Consider the following 18,906-nt stretch of genomic DNA (forward strand, 5'->3'; position numbering starts at 1 on the left):
AGAAGCCCTGCTGCTCATTTGTTCCCCATCGCAGGCACGTTGTGCCCACACGTGGGCGTGCCATGTGCTCAGTGTTCAGGGGCGTGGGGGAGGAGGAGGAGGCCTGCGTGTGGGAGGTCGGGAGGGGAGGGGAGGGAGGAGCCAGTGTGCAGAGGATCTGTAGGGCCCCGCCAGGTTGATGAGGGGTGGGACATGCCAGGCAGGCATGTGAACACACCTGGGGCACACAGGGAGCTCCCTGCATCTGGAGGTTTATGTGGAAGATCTCCAAGGTGGGGCAGCCAGAGTCCAGATGCCAGGTAGGAGTGACTGCCCTCCAGCAGCCACGGCCTCCCTGAGGCCCGCTCCTGGCTCTTTGGAACTTCTGTTGCAGTAGCTTTGGCCTGATGCCTGCTCTCTCCTGGGATGTCTTTGGCAGAAATGACCAGAACTTCATTCCTTTGCATCCCACAAGGGGCTGGCTGTGAGGATTTGCAGGCCAGGACCCAGGAGCATGACAGTCTCCTCTGCCCTCCTGCACTCCCGAATGTTCTATCTGGGGCACCCCCCTGCACGTCTGCCTTTTTGGCTGACTCTGCCTACCCACCCACTTTCCCCTTTCTTGTAGCTTCTGCTTCCTCATACTCTGCCCTTGCCCGGGACCACGTGGCCTCTTTGGTTGTCGGGGGACACGGTTGAGGAGGCACAAGGTGAGTTGCTGGGGTGGGGCCAGGTGGCTTCGCCCCACACACACACGCCGAGGTAGGCCCTCCTGGTGTGTTCAGGCCGGGAAGTGTCCCATTGGACCTGTGGCCTCCGGGGGCTCCGCCCAGCCTGCGGCCCTGCGCGTGGGAGACCTGCGGACTCTGGGAAGGCGCCTTCCCTCTGAGTTTCGGTTTCCTCCATTTCTCCACTCACCCTATAGGCATTGGAGGGTTGGTTTCAGATTCTGGGGTTCACTGACGAACTAGACAGGACCCATGCCTTTCCTGAAGCCCAGAGGACAGGGAGCTTCCGTGTCCCACCAACAGCGCAAATGCCTAGTGGTGGCTGTGCCATGACACAGGAACCCAGGGCTGTGAGGGAAAAACTGGGACTGGATTTGGGGAGGTTGGGAGGGCTGAGGCCTGAGGAGTTCGCTACATGGAGGGGGACGAGGCCATGGTGAGGATCTTGATCCTAAAGCCTTGGGGAGGGTCACTGAAGGGCCCAAGCCAGGGCTGACCGCAGGAGTGGCCTGGAATGTGAGACTTCAGTCACCTGGGCCGCCACGCTCTGCTGTGTGATCTCAGGCAGTTGCCCACCCTCTCTGAGCTGTCTCTCCACCTGTAAAGCACACAGTAGATGCTCCTTCGTGGGGCCCCTCCTGCCCAGGCTTGCCTTCCGGCTAGGCTATGGTGAGTTGCTCCCAGACCCTCTTGCTGCATATTGCCCGCGGCCCCAATGACCACAACAAGGCACGGGTGACCAAGGCGAGGAGGTTCATGAGCTTCTCCTCAGGATGTCCCCACTCCAGCCAACCCCGTGGGCTCTGGAATTGTACTCCGCCACCGGATGATCTGCATGATGCTGAGCTCCTGGGGCCTCTGGGGAAAATTGGGTGGCTCCTCCAGTATTCCCCAGGGCCTGTTCTGCGCCTGGACCTCGGCACTCGCAGGCCTGCCCCAGCAGTGCTCATAGTGGCAGGCTGCCCAGCTCGGAAGGCTTTGTGGAGGCCGTGGCGCCTTGGCTGATCCTGGAGCCACGGGTAAGGTCTGCAGGGATGCATCTACAAGCGTGGTTATAGCATGTGTGTGTGGGGGTATGGGGATGAGGGAGAGGGCTGGGAGGCCAGGAGGAGGCCAGGGCTGGGATGCCAAGGTCGGGCACTGGGATCCTTCCCGAGAGCAGTGGGCTCTGGACTGTATGCAGGAGCGAGGCACTGGCCACTGGAGGAGTCCTGGGGCGAGTAGAGGCCTTGGTGGTAGCTGCACTGTGTGTTCATGACAGACACCCAGGAGCATGGAGACAGGAAAACCTAGAATGTGTGAAGGTGGCTGTGGGGAGGGCAGGAGCCAAGCAGAGTGGTGGAGTGGATGTGCGGAAGGGTACAGAGTGGGGCTGGGGCAGTCACTGGACCTCACATCTCCTGGGGTCTGGAGTTGGGGTCTTTCCAAGACACCGACATGGGCAGAGGAGGGTAAGTCTGAAGGCCCTTGTCCTCTTGATGCATCAAACCCGCAGGTCCACATGAGGTTGTCCAGAGTTGAGTGCAAAGCAGGAAGAGAAAGGGGCTCCCATGGCTGAGGTGAGAGGGACCAGCCTGAGAATGACACGGGTGGGCCGCACAGGGCACGACAGCCAGTGATGCTAAATGCAGGGCTGCTCCTTCTAAAGGACACCGATGGCTGCAGGGTACAGGCATGCATTGTGAGCGCACCTGTCCTCGCCAATGTCCGCTTATCCACTCTGGCATGGAGCACCGCCGCTGGGGTCAGACTGGGACTAGAGCGGAATGGGATGTGGTCGAGACCACACAGTGACTGTGGGACATGCGGGCTGGGTGAGGCTGGGCCATCCAGCGCCCAACCACCACCACTCCTCCTGGGCAGGGGGAATGACCACAGGCAGGATGACTCAGGGCATGTCCAGAACTGGGTGTTGGCTGGCCATGGGGGAACCCTGGTGGACAGAATGAAAGAAAGGAGTTGACTACCAGGGTGGGGAACTCAAGAGGGGCTGAGAGGCTGGTCCACCTGTCCCCTGCAGGCCCCCTCCCCACCGGCAGCCATTGGAGGCAGTGGCGCAGGGATGTTGAGGGCCGAGATCCTCAGCCCCAACTTCAGAGGAGCCCCCCCCTCCTGCCCCTCTGCTGCAGGCCGCCCCTTGACCCCTTGCCCTTCCTGGTCCTGTCCTCTCTGTGCCCCCTTCCCCTCCCCAGCACTGCACTCATGGCCTCCCTCTTGAAACAGCATCTTCCTTGCTCATCTCTCTACTCTGGTCCGGGGCCTGAGGTCACAGTCAGGGCTGGGCACACGGGGGTGTATTTTCCCAAACTGGAGGTGAAATGTGGTGTGATCTGATAGTTGGGAGCCGGAGGGGGGTGGGTAGTGCAGGATCCTCTCCCTGGATGACCGCAGTCAGCTGGGGCAAAGACATTCACCCTGGGGTTGTCACTACTATAGTGATTTATTGATTCTTTAGCCATGTGGGTTACCAAGTTCAAAGGGAGGGAGAAGAAACTGAGGAAAATAGTGGCTCATCCAGGACAGTCTTCCTACTTTGGCTTGTCCCTTGGTTTCTTTGGAGCTCAGGCTCAAAGCCATAAGCTCTGCTTCATCCCCTGCTGGCCCCCTGGGCCAAGAGAGGCTCGCTAGGTGTGTGTCTCTGAGGGCTGTGGGAGGGCCTCTTCCTCTGTCTCCCTGCCGGCCAGCTCTCCATTAAGGCCCGTAGTGTCTGACTGCCTTGACACCGGCACTTGCAACGTCTCCTCCTCGTCGGGTTTTGGCTCAGAGTGTGTCTCGGGCCACGCCTCCTCCCGGGGCTCCAGCTTGGTGGCAGACTTTTTGTCAGGGGTCTCAGGGGTCCGCGAGGGCTCAGGGCCCCGGGAGCTCTCGCCCTCCTCGTTGATGGCTGCAGAGAACAGGCCCGGTGCCTTGGGCTGCAGCCACAAGTGGCTGAGGATCTCGTCGATGTGCAGCCGCCGGTTGACGTCCGGCTGCAGCATGCGGTAGATGAGGTCCTTGCACTCGCCCGTCAGGCGCTTGGAGCGGGGGAAGTTGACGCGGTGCTCCTTCTGGAGCCTCAGCATCTTCTTGATGTTGGTGTCATCGTAGGGCATGGAGCCGCAGACCATGATGTAGAGGATCACGCCCAGGCTCCAGATGTCGTACACCTTGGGCTGGTAGGGGATGCCCTGCAGCACCTCGGGGGCCGCGTACGCCGCCGACCCGCAGAAGGTCTTGCTGAGGATGATGCGGCCACTGTCGTCCCGCAGGCAGCGCTTGGAGAAGCCGAAGTCGGACAGCTTGATGTTGAAGTCCTTGTCGAGGAGGAGGTTCTCGCACTTGAGATCTCGGTGGACGACGTCCAGGTCATGGCAGTACTTGATGGCCAAGGAGAGCTGGTGGAACTTCTTGCGAGCATCATCCTCTTGCAGGGCTCCCCGGGTTTTGATGAACTCGAGGAGGTCACCCTGGACCCCGAGCTCCATGACGATGTAGACCTTGCCGTCTGATGTCTCAAAGATCTCGTAGGTCTTGATGATGGAGGGGTGGTTTAGTATGGGCAGAATCTCAATTTCCCGGGGAAGGAATTTCTCCAAGAAGTCCGTGGGGGCTTTCTTGCGGTCGATGATCTTGACCGCCACGTTGAACTTCAGGCGCTCAGAGTAAGCGGATTTGACTTTTGCGTACGAGCCCTCTCCCAAATTTATCCCCATGATGTAGCCTCGTCGCTTGAGGATGGCAGAGTCATCCATGGTGCCGGGAGCACCCAATGCCTCTGAGGCTGCTGTCTACATCCCTGCAGGACATGGGCCAGTGGCGTCCTCATTTACACTGTGGACTGAGAGTCCTCTGGGCTGGCCGGCCCTGCTGTCCCTGCCTCCTAGAGGCCAAGACTCTGGGGTGGAACGTTCAGCATTGTCCCCCCAGGTGACTTCAGTGGGTGAAGTCATAAAGGAGGAGTGCCCTGGGGGGATGAGGCTCTGGCCTGAGCCACTTGGACTTGGAACTCTGGAAGGCCAGCCAGGGGGCTGGAGTGGACCAAAGGCCAGTGGAGAGTGCCCTTCCACTTGGCTGAGACCCGAGATAGGAGGGGGCTGTGGGGAACACATTGGTCTGCCGGTGCTTCTAAACAAGGAGCCAGGCCTCCTTGTGGGGTTGATTATTTCGACATGGGGCCTCCCAGGAAATCCAGGTTGGATGGTCATATTAGTCTGAGTCCCAGCAGGAAACAAAAGACATACTCAAGTTAGGGCAGTCTGAGGAGAGTTTAATAAAGTCATCTTATTTACAAAGATGAGAGCAGAGTATTGGGTACCCCAGACCCCTGGACGAAGGGAAGGTTGGTCAGTGGAATCTGGGAAGAGTGTAGAGGCAGTGACTCCAGAGGGAGGGAGCTGGGGAAAAATATCCCTGACCTCTTTTCCCTCCCTTCATCCCTAGAGGTCCTTGGCGATGTCCACACAGGCAGCCTGCAGGCTGTGCAGGAGGACCAAAGGTAGGGGTGGACCAGGAGGGGCAAAGACTCTTGGCCCAGCAGTGATTGTAATTTCGGAAGCCAAGGCTTTGCCTTCTCCCTGCATGGTTTGGCAGGACTTTTCACCTCCCTGTCCTACTCTCCCCATCTGAACTTTTGCTGGCCTGCTTCTCCCAACAGTGGCTCTGCAGGGGGACAGCTGGCCGGGATATCTGCTCTTAGCTGTGAGTTCCCTCCCTGGGGTCTGCCCAGCCTGTAACCCTGTCTGGGCTCCCTGGGCACATTAAAGTTTGGGTCTAGATCCCTTTGAATGCAGCAGCTGCTCCTGGGAATGCTCCCTGAGGACAATGCAAGCAGCCAGGGCAGTGTTGGACAGGGACCACTGTTTCTGCTAGCCGTGGGGCCCCTCGGCTGTGACAGGCCCTTTGTCTTGCACCTGAGGGAGCAGGGGCAGGCAGGTCTGGCCTAGCTTTGGGTTTTATCTCGGCCATCTCTCCTTGGAGGGAGTGGGTACCTCTCTCAGGGACCCCGAATGTCATAGGCCGGAATCCTGGGACATTCAGGATTATGCTTTGAAGGGACTTGGGAGGATGGCTCCTGGGGAGTAAACCAGTGGGGCTGGAGGTGGGCCAGGCTAAAATGGGTCCCCTTTTCTCTGCTCCCATCTTCACCCTCTTCCCCAGCCCTGACACCGTGCCAGGCCTTGTGTGCATGGCTGGTGGTCCTTCCATTGGACAGCTTGCTCCTCTCCTAGTGGGATACTCCATCTGCTGTGTTCTCTTCCACGGTCACACTGTTCCCTGACAGGTGTGAGGCCAGCTCTGGGAGCATGGGCTCCTGAGCCTTTCCTCCCTGCAGATGTGGCCTGCTGTGGCAGCAGCTGTGCCCAACATTCCTTCCTCCTCTTCCCACCAGGCAGGGCTCTTCCTTCAGAGGCCAGCTTTGCTCCACAGTCTAATATCTAGGTTTCCCTGTCAACTCCTCTTGTATGACATTCCGGTAGGCTATTTCCTCATCTGAAACATTTTCAGTAGTGTGTACTGGGGAAGCCACACCTGCCTGTTTCTTACAGGGTGGATCCTCCATGCCCCCATCTTCCCACTTCCTCAAAGCTTGTCTGGGTTCCTCCCGTTTTCCTCATCTCTTCTCCGCAGCGGTTCTGCCTTTACAGAACCACTTTAGGGAGTACTCTTGGGCCGCTGACCAGACCTGGGCCCGCAGGTATGCGGGGTGTGACGACCCCTCGTACCCCAGGGTCCCGCTTCACCCTGGTCCACCTCGGCTCCCTGTCCCTCCCCTCTTCCTTTACGCTCCGCCCCCCTGGGCTGCTCCCCGCCTCTCCGCTCCCCACCTCATCGGTCCCACTGCGCCCCGCCCCTTTCTGTATCCGTCATCTTGGCCGGGTTACCCCTCCCCCACCTCCCCTGCCCGGCGCGTCCCGCCCTGGGATCCCCGCCCCCCGTAGGCCCGACCGCCCAGGCTCCACCTCCGAGTCCCACCTCCCCGCTTAACCAATGGCACACTTAACTCCTTATAGTCCCGCCCGCCCGTCGGGCCCGCCTCTCAGTGCCCGCCCCCCCCTTCCAGCCTCAGGCCTCGCCCCTTTCGGGTACAACCGCCCAGGCCCCGCCCCCCGCCCGGCCAAGGGTCCGCACGCATTGGGAGCGTGCAGGCACCGCCCCCCACCTCGGCACTCATTGGTCGGCGCCGCCGGCGCGGGCGGGGGGTGGCGCGGAGCTGAGCAGGACGGCCGCCATCTTGCGCGGAGCCGGAGTCGGAACCCGGGACTGAGGCCGAGAGTGCGCGCGAGCCCGCGGCCCAGTTTAGCGGCGGCTTAGCCGGAGCCTTCTCCCGCCGCCCTTCCGCGCCCGGCCCCTGACCCTCAGCCCGGCCCGGTCCCCTGACCCTCAGCCCGGCCCAGTCCCCTGATCCTCAGCCCGGCCCGGTCCGGCCTCCCCGCGGGGTCACGCGGCCGCCCCGGGGACGATGAACGGAGGATAAATGGTGCCCAAGGCAGACAGCGGTGCCTTCTTGCTGCTCTTCCTGCTCGTGCTCACCGTCACCGAGCCGCTGCGGCCAGGTGCGCGGCGCGGTGGGCGCGGTGTGTGGGGGCGGGGGCGGGGCAGGGCAGGGCGGGCAGTGTGCGGGGCCGGGGTCGCCCGAGGAGTCCCTCCGCTGGGCGGGGCCGCGCCCCGGACGGCGCCGGTGAAGGCCTGCCCCCGGGCTGCCGCGCCCCCCGCCCGGGACCGTGCTCCTCGCCCAGGACTGTGCCGAGAGTTTACCCGGGTTCAGAGCTCCTCGTACATCATGGAACTTTGTTCTCGAGGGATGTTACCTTTGGATCCGTGTCCGTGGAGCGCTGCGTGCCTTGAGATTGACGGAAGCGAGAGTGATGTGCGGGGCCCGACCTAACTTCTGGGACCTGGGAATTATCTGGCCAAGGAGCTGCGCCCCTGGGGCGCGCCCACCTTGCCCAGCGGCTGAGGTCTGGGTGGAGTGCGGGGGTCGAGAGAGTAGCTTGTGGAGGCACCTGGTTTCCCATGTTTTCCCTCAGTAGTGGTTTGGTGCCAGCGTCTCAGCCCTGGAAGCTCCTCGGCTGGAAAGCGGTAGCCGTGTCGCTTATTGTCACTCAGTGAGGTGTTGCAGTTGAGAACTACTCAGCTCAGAGACCGGCCCGCGGAGGTACTAGGAGTCCACCAAGCATCGCACGCAGGAAGCAAGCTTCCTGGGGCAGAGACTGGTGCTGCGGCCGGGTCTCCGCCGTCGGAGCTTGGACATTGCCCAGGCACTCAGGAGTGTTACTTGAATGTGATAATTAAATGCTTTTGGAACTCCCTCGGAGCTTGTGTTTTTATAAGTAAGCTTGCGGTGGGGAATCAGAATCATGGCAACTGGAAGATCCTGGATAATTTTCATTTCTACCTGTTTCTTGTGTACCCCCTCCTCCATTGAACTGCAACAAAAAAATCCAATCCCCATGTGCAGGGCGGATTTATCCATCAAGCACAGGGAGCCTGGTGCTGGGGACCCACAGTGAATGCTTTTAGTGGTCTTCTTTTAAAACCAGCAAGGAAAGAACCCTGAACTTTTAGGTCAAAGAAAATGTTATAATATACATATACAGATTTACTGCCTTTATACTGATGCAGTTGGAAGTATGATTCTTAATATTTTTTATGGAGCAAGGGGCCCATGGAGGCAGAAGTGTCCAGGGCCCTTGTCTGTGAGCTCTGTCGGGTCTCTCTGTGTAAAGGCAGGCAGAGGGGCGCCGTGGTGTGCCGCTCTCCATAATGCCTCAGCCAGGGCTCTCACCGCAGACATTACACACCTTTCTGCCTCTGTCATCCTTACAGAGTACTGTCTCCTCCCCAGTGTTTACTTGGTGGCCAAGGCCCTGGGCCAATGCTCAACCTGGAGTCATTCCAGTGATGCTTCTTTGGGCTCCCTGAGTAGGGCTCGTTGCTAGCTGCTTCTGATGGCTCTCTGGGCAGCAGGGTGACTGGTTGTGAAGTGGCCTTAGTAGGAATGGAAGCCAGAAAAAGGCTACCTTTGGAGGGAGTACTGAATGCGCTCTTGAGGACCAGAGCCAATGGATTTATGGCTTCTTGTGATTAAGTTCTTTCGAGAACATGTCTGCATCTGTAGAGAGGTGAGACATCATTCTGTTCTGGCTCTCGGGTCCCAGTTTTGCCTATCAGTCCTTCAGGTGGCCTCTGAGGGACCAAGCCGCACATCATGCTTGTCTTCCTTGGGGTGCCTCTGGTCCCGGGTCCAGCATCTCCTGCTGGGATGATAGAGGTGACTAATGTCCCCAGCTCTCTTTCCATGTATCCTGCCAACTGGCCAGCAACAATTCAGAAAGAGTTTTCAAGTGCTCACTGTCTGCCTACCACTAGGGATGCTCAAATGAACTGAATAAACCCCTTTCTCTAGGAGTGCCCTTTAGGTATGGAAGCAGAAACTAGATGTAAATCAGGTCATTGAGTATGGGGGCTTAGAGGTAGGCAGCAGAGGTGGAGGGCCAGTCATTTGTACCTGTGAAGCAGGGGAGGGCTTCACAGAAGACCTCACATTAGGTCTGAGTTGGGGCGGGGAGGTGGCTCTGGTTGTGGCAGCGAAGTTATCCTTTGCATTCCATGACTTTCCAGATCAGAACTTTGCAGTGGCTCCTGGTGGTATCTTGAGTTGCTCTGCAAAACCCCGGGGCGGGCGGGGTGGGGGTGGGGGTGGGGGCTCCAGCTGCTTCCCTGATTTTGGCTGAGCAGCAAGGGCCGGTCTTAACTCAGGGTCAGAAGTTCTCCTTGGGTGCTTGTATGTGCTCAGTGTCCTTAGAGGCAGGGGTCTGCTGGCTGGTGCTTGTGAAGGACGGCTTCCCTGGTCTTAACCTGCATTCTTCTGTCAGAGTCCCAGCTTAGACCTGTACTTGGGTGTGAGGAGGGCATCAGGCAGAACCTACTTCCCAGGAGGGAGGGACTCCTTGAGGACCGGGGCCAGGCCACCTTTGGCTCCTCTCTGGTGCAGAGGTGTGAGGCCTTTCACAGAGTGGGGGCAACAAGAGAGCTTTTGGCAAAGTCTCTTTTAAATGCATGTTTGATCTTGGTTTATTGAGGATGTGTTACGTGCCAGGTGCTGTTCTAATGTGTACTAACATGTGCGTTGCTTAACTCTCAAGTGGCCCCTGTGAGGTAGATGACTGCTATTAGCCCCATTTTACAGATAGGGAAACAACCACAGAGAGCTCACGAAACTAAGTGGCTGACATGAGACTTCGGCCTCAGATGTTGGCTTGTGTTCCCATCATCTGCCCTTGGCCGAGGCTCTGTCTACCCCAGCTGTGTATCTCCTGCCCTGGCCATCCTTAACCCCAGCTGTGGAACTCCAGGACACATCTCTTCCCATGGTTCAGACCCAGTGGTTCTCCAGGTGAGGGTGCAAACTCTGTTTGATCTAAACGCTCTGATCTGAGGGAGAGAACCCTCAAATCCCTTTTGTGGTTAGCCATAATGCCCAGCGGTGGTGTGTGCTATATCTCCCGCCTGGGGCTGTGGTGAAAAGGGTAGGTTGGAGACCTCTGCTGAGGGGCAACAAACGTGGAGGGGCTTTTGGGGAGCCAGTGACCATGGTATCATTTCATTGTCCTTTTCTCCATGTGTGCAGGTAACGCAGCAGCAATTGCTGATTCTGAAAGCGTTTTTCTGGCTTCAATTATGATAGAAAATCATGCCGTGGTGTTAGCCACAGCTCAGTCTAGGGCAACCCCACCATACATGGCTGAGAACACATTTGCCTTCTCCAAATGAGCTCTGGCCCAGCCCTGTAAAAAGGCTTGTGTTAATGAGGCTGCCTGACGAGGTGGCTGGACTGGAAGCTGTCTTTGTACTGTTGGGAAAGCTGCTGGAAGAGGCAAATGACTTGCCTAAGGTCGCACGCTGGGCACAGCTGGGATTCAAACCCAGGTGAGTTGGTTCCGAGTTCAGGGTTTTTTCCCCTTCGTCATTAGGGACCCAGAGGGGCCTGCTGTCTGTGCCGCACTGGTAAATTTTCGGTGAACGGACTAGTGGCTGCAGCACCTTGATTCTGGAGCAGCACTTGAGTTAGTGACTAGGAAGAGTGTGGCTGTTTTACAGGCACACGTGGCTGAAGCTCATAGGAGTAGCTGGGAAGTTGAACCTGCAGCTGGGCTTGCCAGGCGCTGAGTTCTGAGCTCTTGCCTTCACAGCCCCCTCCCCGTAACACTGCAGAACGTGTTCTGCTGGCTGATTGCGCTTTCAGCTTAACAATTTCATTCTTTTTTAGTTGGAAAGTAGGGTTAACACACTTTCCAACCTCACTAGCTAGCTAATGAATTTTTTTTAACATATAAAGAAAATTTGGAAATAATTTCAAAATTACAGAAAAGTTGCAGGAACAAAATTCGTGCAAAGAACACCTGCATATCCTCTACCCAGACTGTTGTTAGCATTTTAGCTCATCAACCTTACCCCTCATGTGTGCACTTGAATATGTATGTATACACACACATAATCTATCTGAACCATTTGAGAGTAAGTGGGCCTTTCCCCCTGAACACTTTGGCCACTGCAGAGAGCAGGAGGAAGGTCCTGGTACCTGGAGCCCCCGGGAGATGAATGGGGATGCCTCCCCACAGCCCTGTAACAGGCCCTCACCACCGCGTGCTGTGTACTGGGCACTGTCACCAACTCCCACCTGCTGTGTGCCGGGCACTGTCGCCACGGGAAAGAATTGAGGGCACAGGAAGCGCTGTGGTTAAAGCTCCGGTTGGCCCAGGTGGCAGCGAGTCAGGTTATTGTTTCAGTTGGTCGTTCTGGTCTTAGGAGTGGAAAATGTGCTGCTGTTGCCCACGTCGCCAGACAGGTCTGCACCGTCTTGCCACTGTTAAGCTGTGCCTTCCCTGTTCCTCTGGCCCACGTTGCTCTTGCCTGCAACCTTCCTTGGTCCTGCTTCCCAGGCTAGCTAACCAGCGCTTTTCTCACCTCTTCCCTCCCCTGGGCAGTTTGGCTGCACTGAGGCTTGTCCTCCTCTTAGATCACAGCAAGTGATCCAGTTCTCTGCCCTCCCTGCCTGGGTGATCTCTTACCTCTGTTCCTCTGCCTCCCTTGGTACTTGGCATAGGGAAACATTGGTAGTTTCGTGACTCTGAGTGAAATGTATCAGTGACAACACATAGGACCTAGTAGATAGAAAGGGATTGATTAAATGTCTTTTCTTTGGTACACTGCCAGATTGTTCCCTCATCCCATGTGCTTTTGTATTGGGGGTGCTGAGAAGTTGGTGAGTGGTCCCTTCCTCTTCCAGTCTGCAGAGTGGGTCAGTAATCCCGAGAACCCAATATTGGGCCAACACTTTGCCAGAATGATGGGTGGGCTCAAAGTATGGTTATTCTGTGATAGCTATATTTTTGTTTCTGGTGTGATTTACCAATTGACTTTCGGTGTTTAGTGACAGTTAGTCACATCTTGTCCTGCTTCCAAGCTGGGCTGTGTGTTTCATCCATGTGGACATGGTTGCCTTGACAGGGCAAGTCCAGGGGAGGGTGAATGGCCTGTGGGCCATGGTTGGAGCACCGTGAGCTGCAGACCCAGAGTGTCCTGGGGCTTCTGGGCATCGACCTGGGAGGGAGGAAAGCCCAGGTCTGGTTTTGCTTCACACGAGCTTTGTGGAGAAGGAGTGGCCGTGGTTTAGAACACGGTGAGTCCGGTGTGGTGGGTTAAGAGCATGGACCCTTAGAGCTGCATGGCTGGGCATCAGGGCCCACTTAGTGCTGCCCACTCTCTGACTGTTCTGAGCCTCAATTTCCTCATCTGTAACACAGACATATTAGAACATACATCAGAGAGATGCTGTGAGAATTAAAATCAATGGGTATAGAGCTCTAACACGTCTGACAAGAAGACCATTCATGTTAGCTCCGAATGGACCTTAGAGAGTGTAGGGACCCCCCCTTGAAAGTCTGGGTGCATGGGTGTGCGTGCATAAGGGCATGTTTCTTGGGAGAGAGCCCCCACCTGGGAGGCAGCGGAGCAAAGTGGCTTTGAGCCTGTCTGACACACAGTGAGTGCTAAATGAGTCTAGCCGTTCCCATGGTCTGAGAGGGGGTGTATGTGGCTTCCTACAGCCCCCAAAACAGCCACAGTGCTTTGGACAGGGCTAGGATTGTTCATACTGACACGTTTTACTCTTTGTCACGTTCATGTTTTGTCCCGTGGGCCTAGTTTGGCACAGAGTGGGCACTCAGAAATCAGTTATTGAACAAATGCACAAATGGCTATTTATATTTTGACATAAAGAGCAACAGCTCCCTTAGCCAGCGGGCCTCGCAGCTGCCCCTGGTGGGGGTGGTGAGGATGAGGGCCTTGTGGCCGCCTGCAAGAACGCCTTTGGAAGACCCGTGTGTTTGGGGGGGGGGAGGGCCTGCAGAGCCAGCTGGCCTGGGCCTCACACTGGGGGGAGCTTGCTCCTGTTGGGGGAGCTGGGCTGCGAGGCGAGAGCGGGTGAAGGCTTCCTCACTAATGTTCTCGTTGGTGTTCGCCAGCTACCCGGCCTGGGTTGGTGGGGTTGCGCAGGAAGCCTTTGGCGTCAGTAGGTGGGGCTTCCTCTCTGATGGACTTGCTGGGCACCGAGGCTTGGGCACCAGCCTTCCCCCTGCAGCAGGACATGGCTTGCCTTTCCCTGGGCCATTGCACAGCACAAGCTTTGCTTGAGAGCTGGTGGATACAAGAACTGCCAAACTTGCCTTTTGGCTTTCTCCCTCTTCTCTACTTGGGCTTGTCATTGTCCCTGGTCTATTCCCCTGCCCCCTCCAGTCTCTCTCTGTAGGCTGACTTCCAGATCCCTGGCAGCCAGCCATCAGTTTGGTCACTTTGTTGTGTGTCTGCCCTCAGCTGCTGACTACTCTGTGTTGGACAGCAGAGCTCTGGCGGGTATGCTGGACAAATAGAGCCTTCAGGTGTCCACCCTGTTCTTCCCTGTCTTGGAAGCCTTGTTTCCTAGGGGACCTTCCATAGGAGTTTATGTCTGTGGAGAAGATTGCTTGGGGCTCCCCGAGGCGCTGGACAAGGCAGGGGCCACTGCAGAGGGCATCCGAGAGGGTCTGCTGGGAGATGGGATGTTCTAGGACCCCCAGTGCCTGGACTGACATCAGGTCTCCTGATGCAGAGGCCTTTTGAGTACTACTGGCTGCTTCCTAGGGTCTCTGGGTCGGTTAATTTATCCCTGGCTTTGTGGTCTTAACAAGGCAGAGTGAGAGGACTGAAAGGGATGAGGTTCATTTAGGGCCGAGGCAGGCTTGTGCTGCAACCCTCAGTGGTTTGTTGTCCACTCCTTCAGATTCTCCCTCCACCCCATCAGTGCAGGCGGGGTGCACATGCAGAATGACGTCATGAGCCACAGTGAAAGCCCAGGACAGTTTGGAAAAATGATGTTGACTTTTTTTTAAATACTTAGAAAATTTTCATACATGGAATATTTTACATAAGTGGAATTATACTTTTTATATAATTTATTGAGTTTTTCAGTTGACAGTGTTCTGGAGATCGTTGTAGGCTAGCACACATAGCAGTACTTTTTTGTTTTCTTTTTAAAAAGATTTTGTGAGAACTTTCCTCAGTCTTATTTTGTTTTGTCTGTGGGGTCTGGTTCTGGGAGAGGCCTCTTACCTAAACTTTTCATCAACCAGAAGCTGCAGTTTAGTGAGATTTACAGTTAGAGATGGCATGGCCAATAGGCTGGGGGACCTAACTCCTACAGATACATAGGCAGTACTTCCAAGTGACTGTTGCCAGACCCTCATGTATTTGTCTCAGTCTAAAGCTAGACCTGCAACAAGTACAGGTTGGGCTTCTGGTTTTCACATGTTTTTATGCTATAACTCAAATTTGTGTGCTTATTTATCTAAATGGCATAATTTCACCAAGGATAATTTAGAATTAGAGTGGCCATTTAGGGGAACATTGACATCAGCAAAATTATTCAGTTTAGAGGTCCCTTAAGGGCAAAAATGAAACCAAATTCCAAAGACCCAATGGTCAGCATTTTTTTATTGGTATGAGGAAGCTTAATTCTAAAAAGAATTAAGATTTCAAAATACCTTCCTTCAAAGGGAGGCAGAGGGAGACTTCATTCTTTAAAAACAAAAGCAAAAACAAAAAAGCTTTCTACTTTGGGAACATGCATACATACAGAAAAGTTTGCAAAGTTCACCTGGATTCACCAATTAACATTTGACTCACCATATATTTGTGCGCATATGTGAGCATGGGCATGTGTGTACAGATACATTTTGTATTTATAGGGGGAGCTATTCAAAACTAAGTTGCAGGCATCTTGACCCTTCATTTCTAAGTCCCTCAGTGTATATTTCCTAAGAACAAGGCCATTGTCTTACCAGCACAGTATAGTTACCAAATTTAGGAAGTTTAACATTGATGAAGTACTGTTAACCATGTTCCCATTTTGCTAGTTGTACCATTACAACATATTTTCCCAAGCCAGGATCCAACTTGGGGTCATGTATTGCATTTAATTTTGATGTCTGTTTAATCTTTCAAAATCTGGAACAGCTTCTTGTCTGTCTTTCATGTTACCAACTTGTGGAAAAGTACAGGCAGTCATTTTATAGACTGTTCCTCATTTTGGGTTTATCAGATTGTTTCCTTATGATCCAGTTCAATTGATGCATTTTTGGCAGGTGTGATCCCCCAGATGGTTGAGTCCTCCTCAGTGTGTGCATCTGGAAGCACTGCCCCTCAGTGTGTCCTGGGAATAGCAATATTAAGCTTCATCACGTGGTAGGGTGGCATTGGCCACCTTTCTCTGGGGAAAGGTGCCCTTCCCCCTTTGTGATTGGCAAGTACTTGGTAGGGAGATAGCCTTGACCATTGGTTTTCAGCATCCATTAATGATTCTTGCCTGAATCAGTTACCACTGTGATGATTGCTAAATGGTGATTTTCTCTTACTTTTTCTTTTAGTAGTAGTCTACTATAAAAGAGAGCTGCTCTTCGTTTTCATTTTTTACTGTCAGTGTGGATTTGTGGACTCTTCTTTCTTTTCAGTTGTTATAGTCTGTTATCGTCATGATTCATTTTGATACTTATATTACAGAGGGAACCCCCTTTAGGCTGGCTTCTGCATCCTTCTGATATGTCCTCATCCATTTCGAACATTCCTTATTACCAGGCTAATCTTGTATCTTTCCTGCCCCAGGCATTTTTCCATGGAACACTGGTTTCTTTTAGTGGGAGATGGTATTTAGAAGCCAAGATTTTGGTGCTAGGTGTGTTTATTGCTACTGGGATGTTGCTGTTACCAGACCTTTCAGTCCGGCTGGGAGGTGTGTGTGTGTGTGTGTGTGTGTCTGTCTCTCTGCATATGTGTGTCTGTGTGTCTCTTTTTGTGTTAAGTTCACACTGTGTCTTTTTGTTCTAACCCAGCATTATGGGATCTTGCCTGCTTTCCCTGTTTCATATTTGTATCTGCCTTTTTCTACAATGAGAACTCTGGCTTCCAACATCAGTAGATTTACTTATTTGCTTAGTCCTACCGTGTGGACAGAATAGTGTCAGAAGTGCGACACCCATTACCACTACCAACAGCAAACCAACTAAGTACAATTTTGGAAAAAAAATTTTTTTTGGCAGCTCTTTTGTCCATGTACTGGGTCCAAAAGCTACTTGGATTAATTTTTTTCTCTCTCTTCCTTGTTTTTGTTATACAGTTAGGTTCAAAACTGTGTTGATTTGGGGGCACCTGGCAGGCTTAGTTGGTAGAGTGAGCAACTCTTGATCTCAGGGTCTTGAGTTCAAGCCCCATGTTGGGCATGGAGCCTAGCTGAAATTAAAAAACAAAACAAAAAACCCCAACTGCTGATTCGAAACCACCTTTACTAAATAAAGAGTATTGAGAGAGGTAATTTTTAGAATCTCATTATAACAAGCTTCTACTTCATCACACTAATCGGTAAGGAAACATCTCCTTTTTGAATAGGTTGTATTTTCCTGGGTAAATTAAAAATCATTTTTATGACTAGATATTTATAATTTTTTTTAAAAGATTTTATTTATTTATTTGACAGAGATAGAGACAGCCAGCGAGAGAGGGAACACAAGCAGGGGGAGTGGGAGAGGAAGAAGCAGGCTCACAGCGGAGGAGCCCGATGTGGGGCTCGATCCCACAACGCCGGGATCACGCCCTGAGCCGAAGGCAGACGCTTAACCGCTGTGCCACCCAGGCGCCCCTAGATATTTATAATTTTAACAAGTCAGCTCATTAGTGTAAATTGCTATTTGCTTAAGATATTTTTTCCAATTTTGTTTCTCTGGTTTGAAGAGAATTATGTATGTTGAATAAATGACCACTCACCATCAGTAAAGAGAAAGCACATTAATAAGTGCTATTAGTTAGTTTTTTAATTTTGTTAACCTTAAAGTCTTCTGATAGAGCATATTAGAAATTACTTTATAATACTAACTATAGTGTGGTGTCCTGGATTGGATCCTGGAACAGGAAAAGGACATAAGTGGAACAACCAGTGGAATTCCAATAGGCTGAATTCAGTTCATAGAAAGGTACCAATGTTAGTTTCCTAATTAGGCCAAATGTGCCATGGTAGAGTGTAGTGTAAGATATTAACAACGGGGAAACTGGGTGAGGGCATATGGGAACTTTTCTGTAAACCTAAATTATCCCATAGTCGAAAGTTCATTTGAAAAGTTATTTTGTAATAGTTGAATATTTAAAAATGAGTTATTTTTCATTTCTAAGAATCCTGAGACCTTGTTATCCTAGTTTTGTCAGTGACAATTTTGTCAGTGCAATTTTGGCAAGTCACTTTCTAATTTCAGCTGCTGCTTTGGGAAAATAAGTGGAGGGTTTAGATGTCTGGGGTCATGTGAGCTCAAGTTTGTTTAATAAGCTCCCAGTTCCACCATCCTTCCCATGGTGTGTGCCATGCTCTGATAGTCTCTGGGGTGTGTGGTGATATGGGGGGCTGTCTGAAGGTGGGGTTGAGCTTGGCCAGAAGTTTGGGCATAGATGGGCACATGCTTCATCTGACAGTCCTATTTGGGAGGGAGGCAGTGAGGCAGGTGGTAGGTCTGTTTTAGTAAGTGGGATGCCAAGGCTCAGAGAGGATAATTACCTTGCCTGGTGGCATCACTTGGCTTTTAAGTAGAAGAAGCAGAAACTGGAAACTGAAGATTGCTATCTTGAGCCGGGTGCTCTGCCTCTTGTACCATGATTCCAAAATAAGATGAAAGAGCTGCGTGGCTGTGGGGGACTGCGAGAGATAGAGGCACCACCACCTGGCGCCCACCTGCGAAGGAAGAGGCACCTTCCCAGGGCTCATGGCTTCCGGCTCCACCAGCATCTTGTGTGGACACTGATGCTGTCACAGCTCTTTGGACCTGGCTGACCGATTCTGGGAGTTAGTGTTTTAGCAGCCTCCCCTGCTCACCTCAGCACCCTCTGATTGCAATCAAGGAAACACGGACATTTTAAGAAGCTTAGAAGTCTTGTTAATAATCTTACCTGTCACCTCCTTGTGGATTTTGAACCATGTGGCTACATTATCCCTTAAGAAGCATTAATAAAAGTTGATGATCAGAACAAGGTATTTAAAACATTTCATATAACTAAATGTAATAATGGTAATAGTTTAAAAAACCAAAAAGTAACCTCAAAAATGGTTAGGACACACAATAAAACAATGTTATAAAATTCTGTCTAGTTGCTGTTGTGTTTTTCTCCTTTATAATTGCAGTGTGAGGTGTGATGCCCTTTTTATAGAAAGCAGGTACTTATATCAACCTTTTTCAGATGAAGAAACAGCTTGGAAGAATAAGTGACTTGCCCAGAGTCACACAGTTTGTAAGTGGTGGAGCCAGTATGTGAAACCTGGGCAAGCTAGAGCTCACGCTCTGATATCGCACGGCTTCAGTAGGTACTCGGCTCTTTTGCCCTCTGCTCCCTCTCGTCTCTTTGCTCCCGACTTTTCAGCTTGAACTTTCTTGCCCACCCGCTTTTCTTGTCGTCTTCCCATGGCCTTGGCCACTGGTGTCACGGTGCTAACCCCCCATCTCACCTGCCCATGGCTGTGTCCCTACAAATGTCCTTCAGGCAGCCTCACACTCGGCTTGCCGGGAGCCAAAGGCATCCCTGCTGGCCTGGTCCTGTACTTTTGGCCTTGGTTCTTGGCTGCTGGTGGTGTTGTCGTTATCATCATCACCAC

The 18,906-nt window shown here is 53.2% G+C and overlaps 2 protein-coding genes across 3 annotated transcripts in view; one reads left to right on the forward strand and one right to left on the reverse strand.

The window, feature by feature from the left end:
* Positions 1-3,331: 3,331 nt before the first annotated feature.
* TSSK1B (testis specific serine kinase 1B) lies at positions 3,332-4,665 on the reverse strand. The gene has a single exon (XM_045815190.2). The coding sequence runs from the start codon at positions 4,436-4,438 to the stop codon at positions 3,332-3,334; it is 1,107 nt and encodes a 368-aa protein (XP_045671146.2). The 5' UTR covers positions 4,439-4,665.
* A 2,214-nt stretch (positions 4,666-6,879) lies between these two features.
* The window catches only part of DGCR2 (DiGeorge syndrome critical region gene 2), an 89,503-nt gene continuing 77,476 nt past the window's right edge, over positions 6,880-18,906 (forward strand). For both annotated transcript variants that reach the window (XM_045815210.2, XM_045815211.2), the window contains exon 1: positions 6,880-7,240. In XM_045815210.2, the coding sequence (XP_045671166.2) occupies positions 7,162-7,240 (79 nt within the window). In that variant the 5' untranslated portion in view covers positions 6,880-7,161. The remainder of the gene's footprint in view (positions 7,241-18,906) is intronic.

This window comes from Ursus americanus, chromosome 30 (assembly GCF_024610735.1).
Source record: "Ursus americanus isolate L20-20 chromosome 30, mUrsAme1.1.p, whole genome shotgun sequence".
Taxonomy (NCBI): Eukaryota; Metazoa; Chordata; class Mammalia; order Carnivora; family Ursidae; genus Ursus; species Ursus americanus.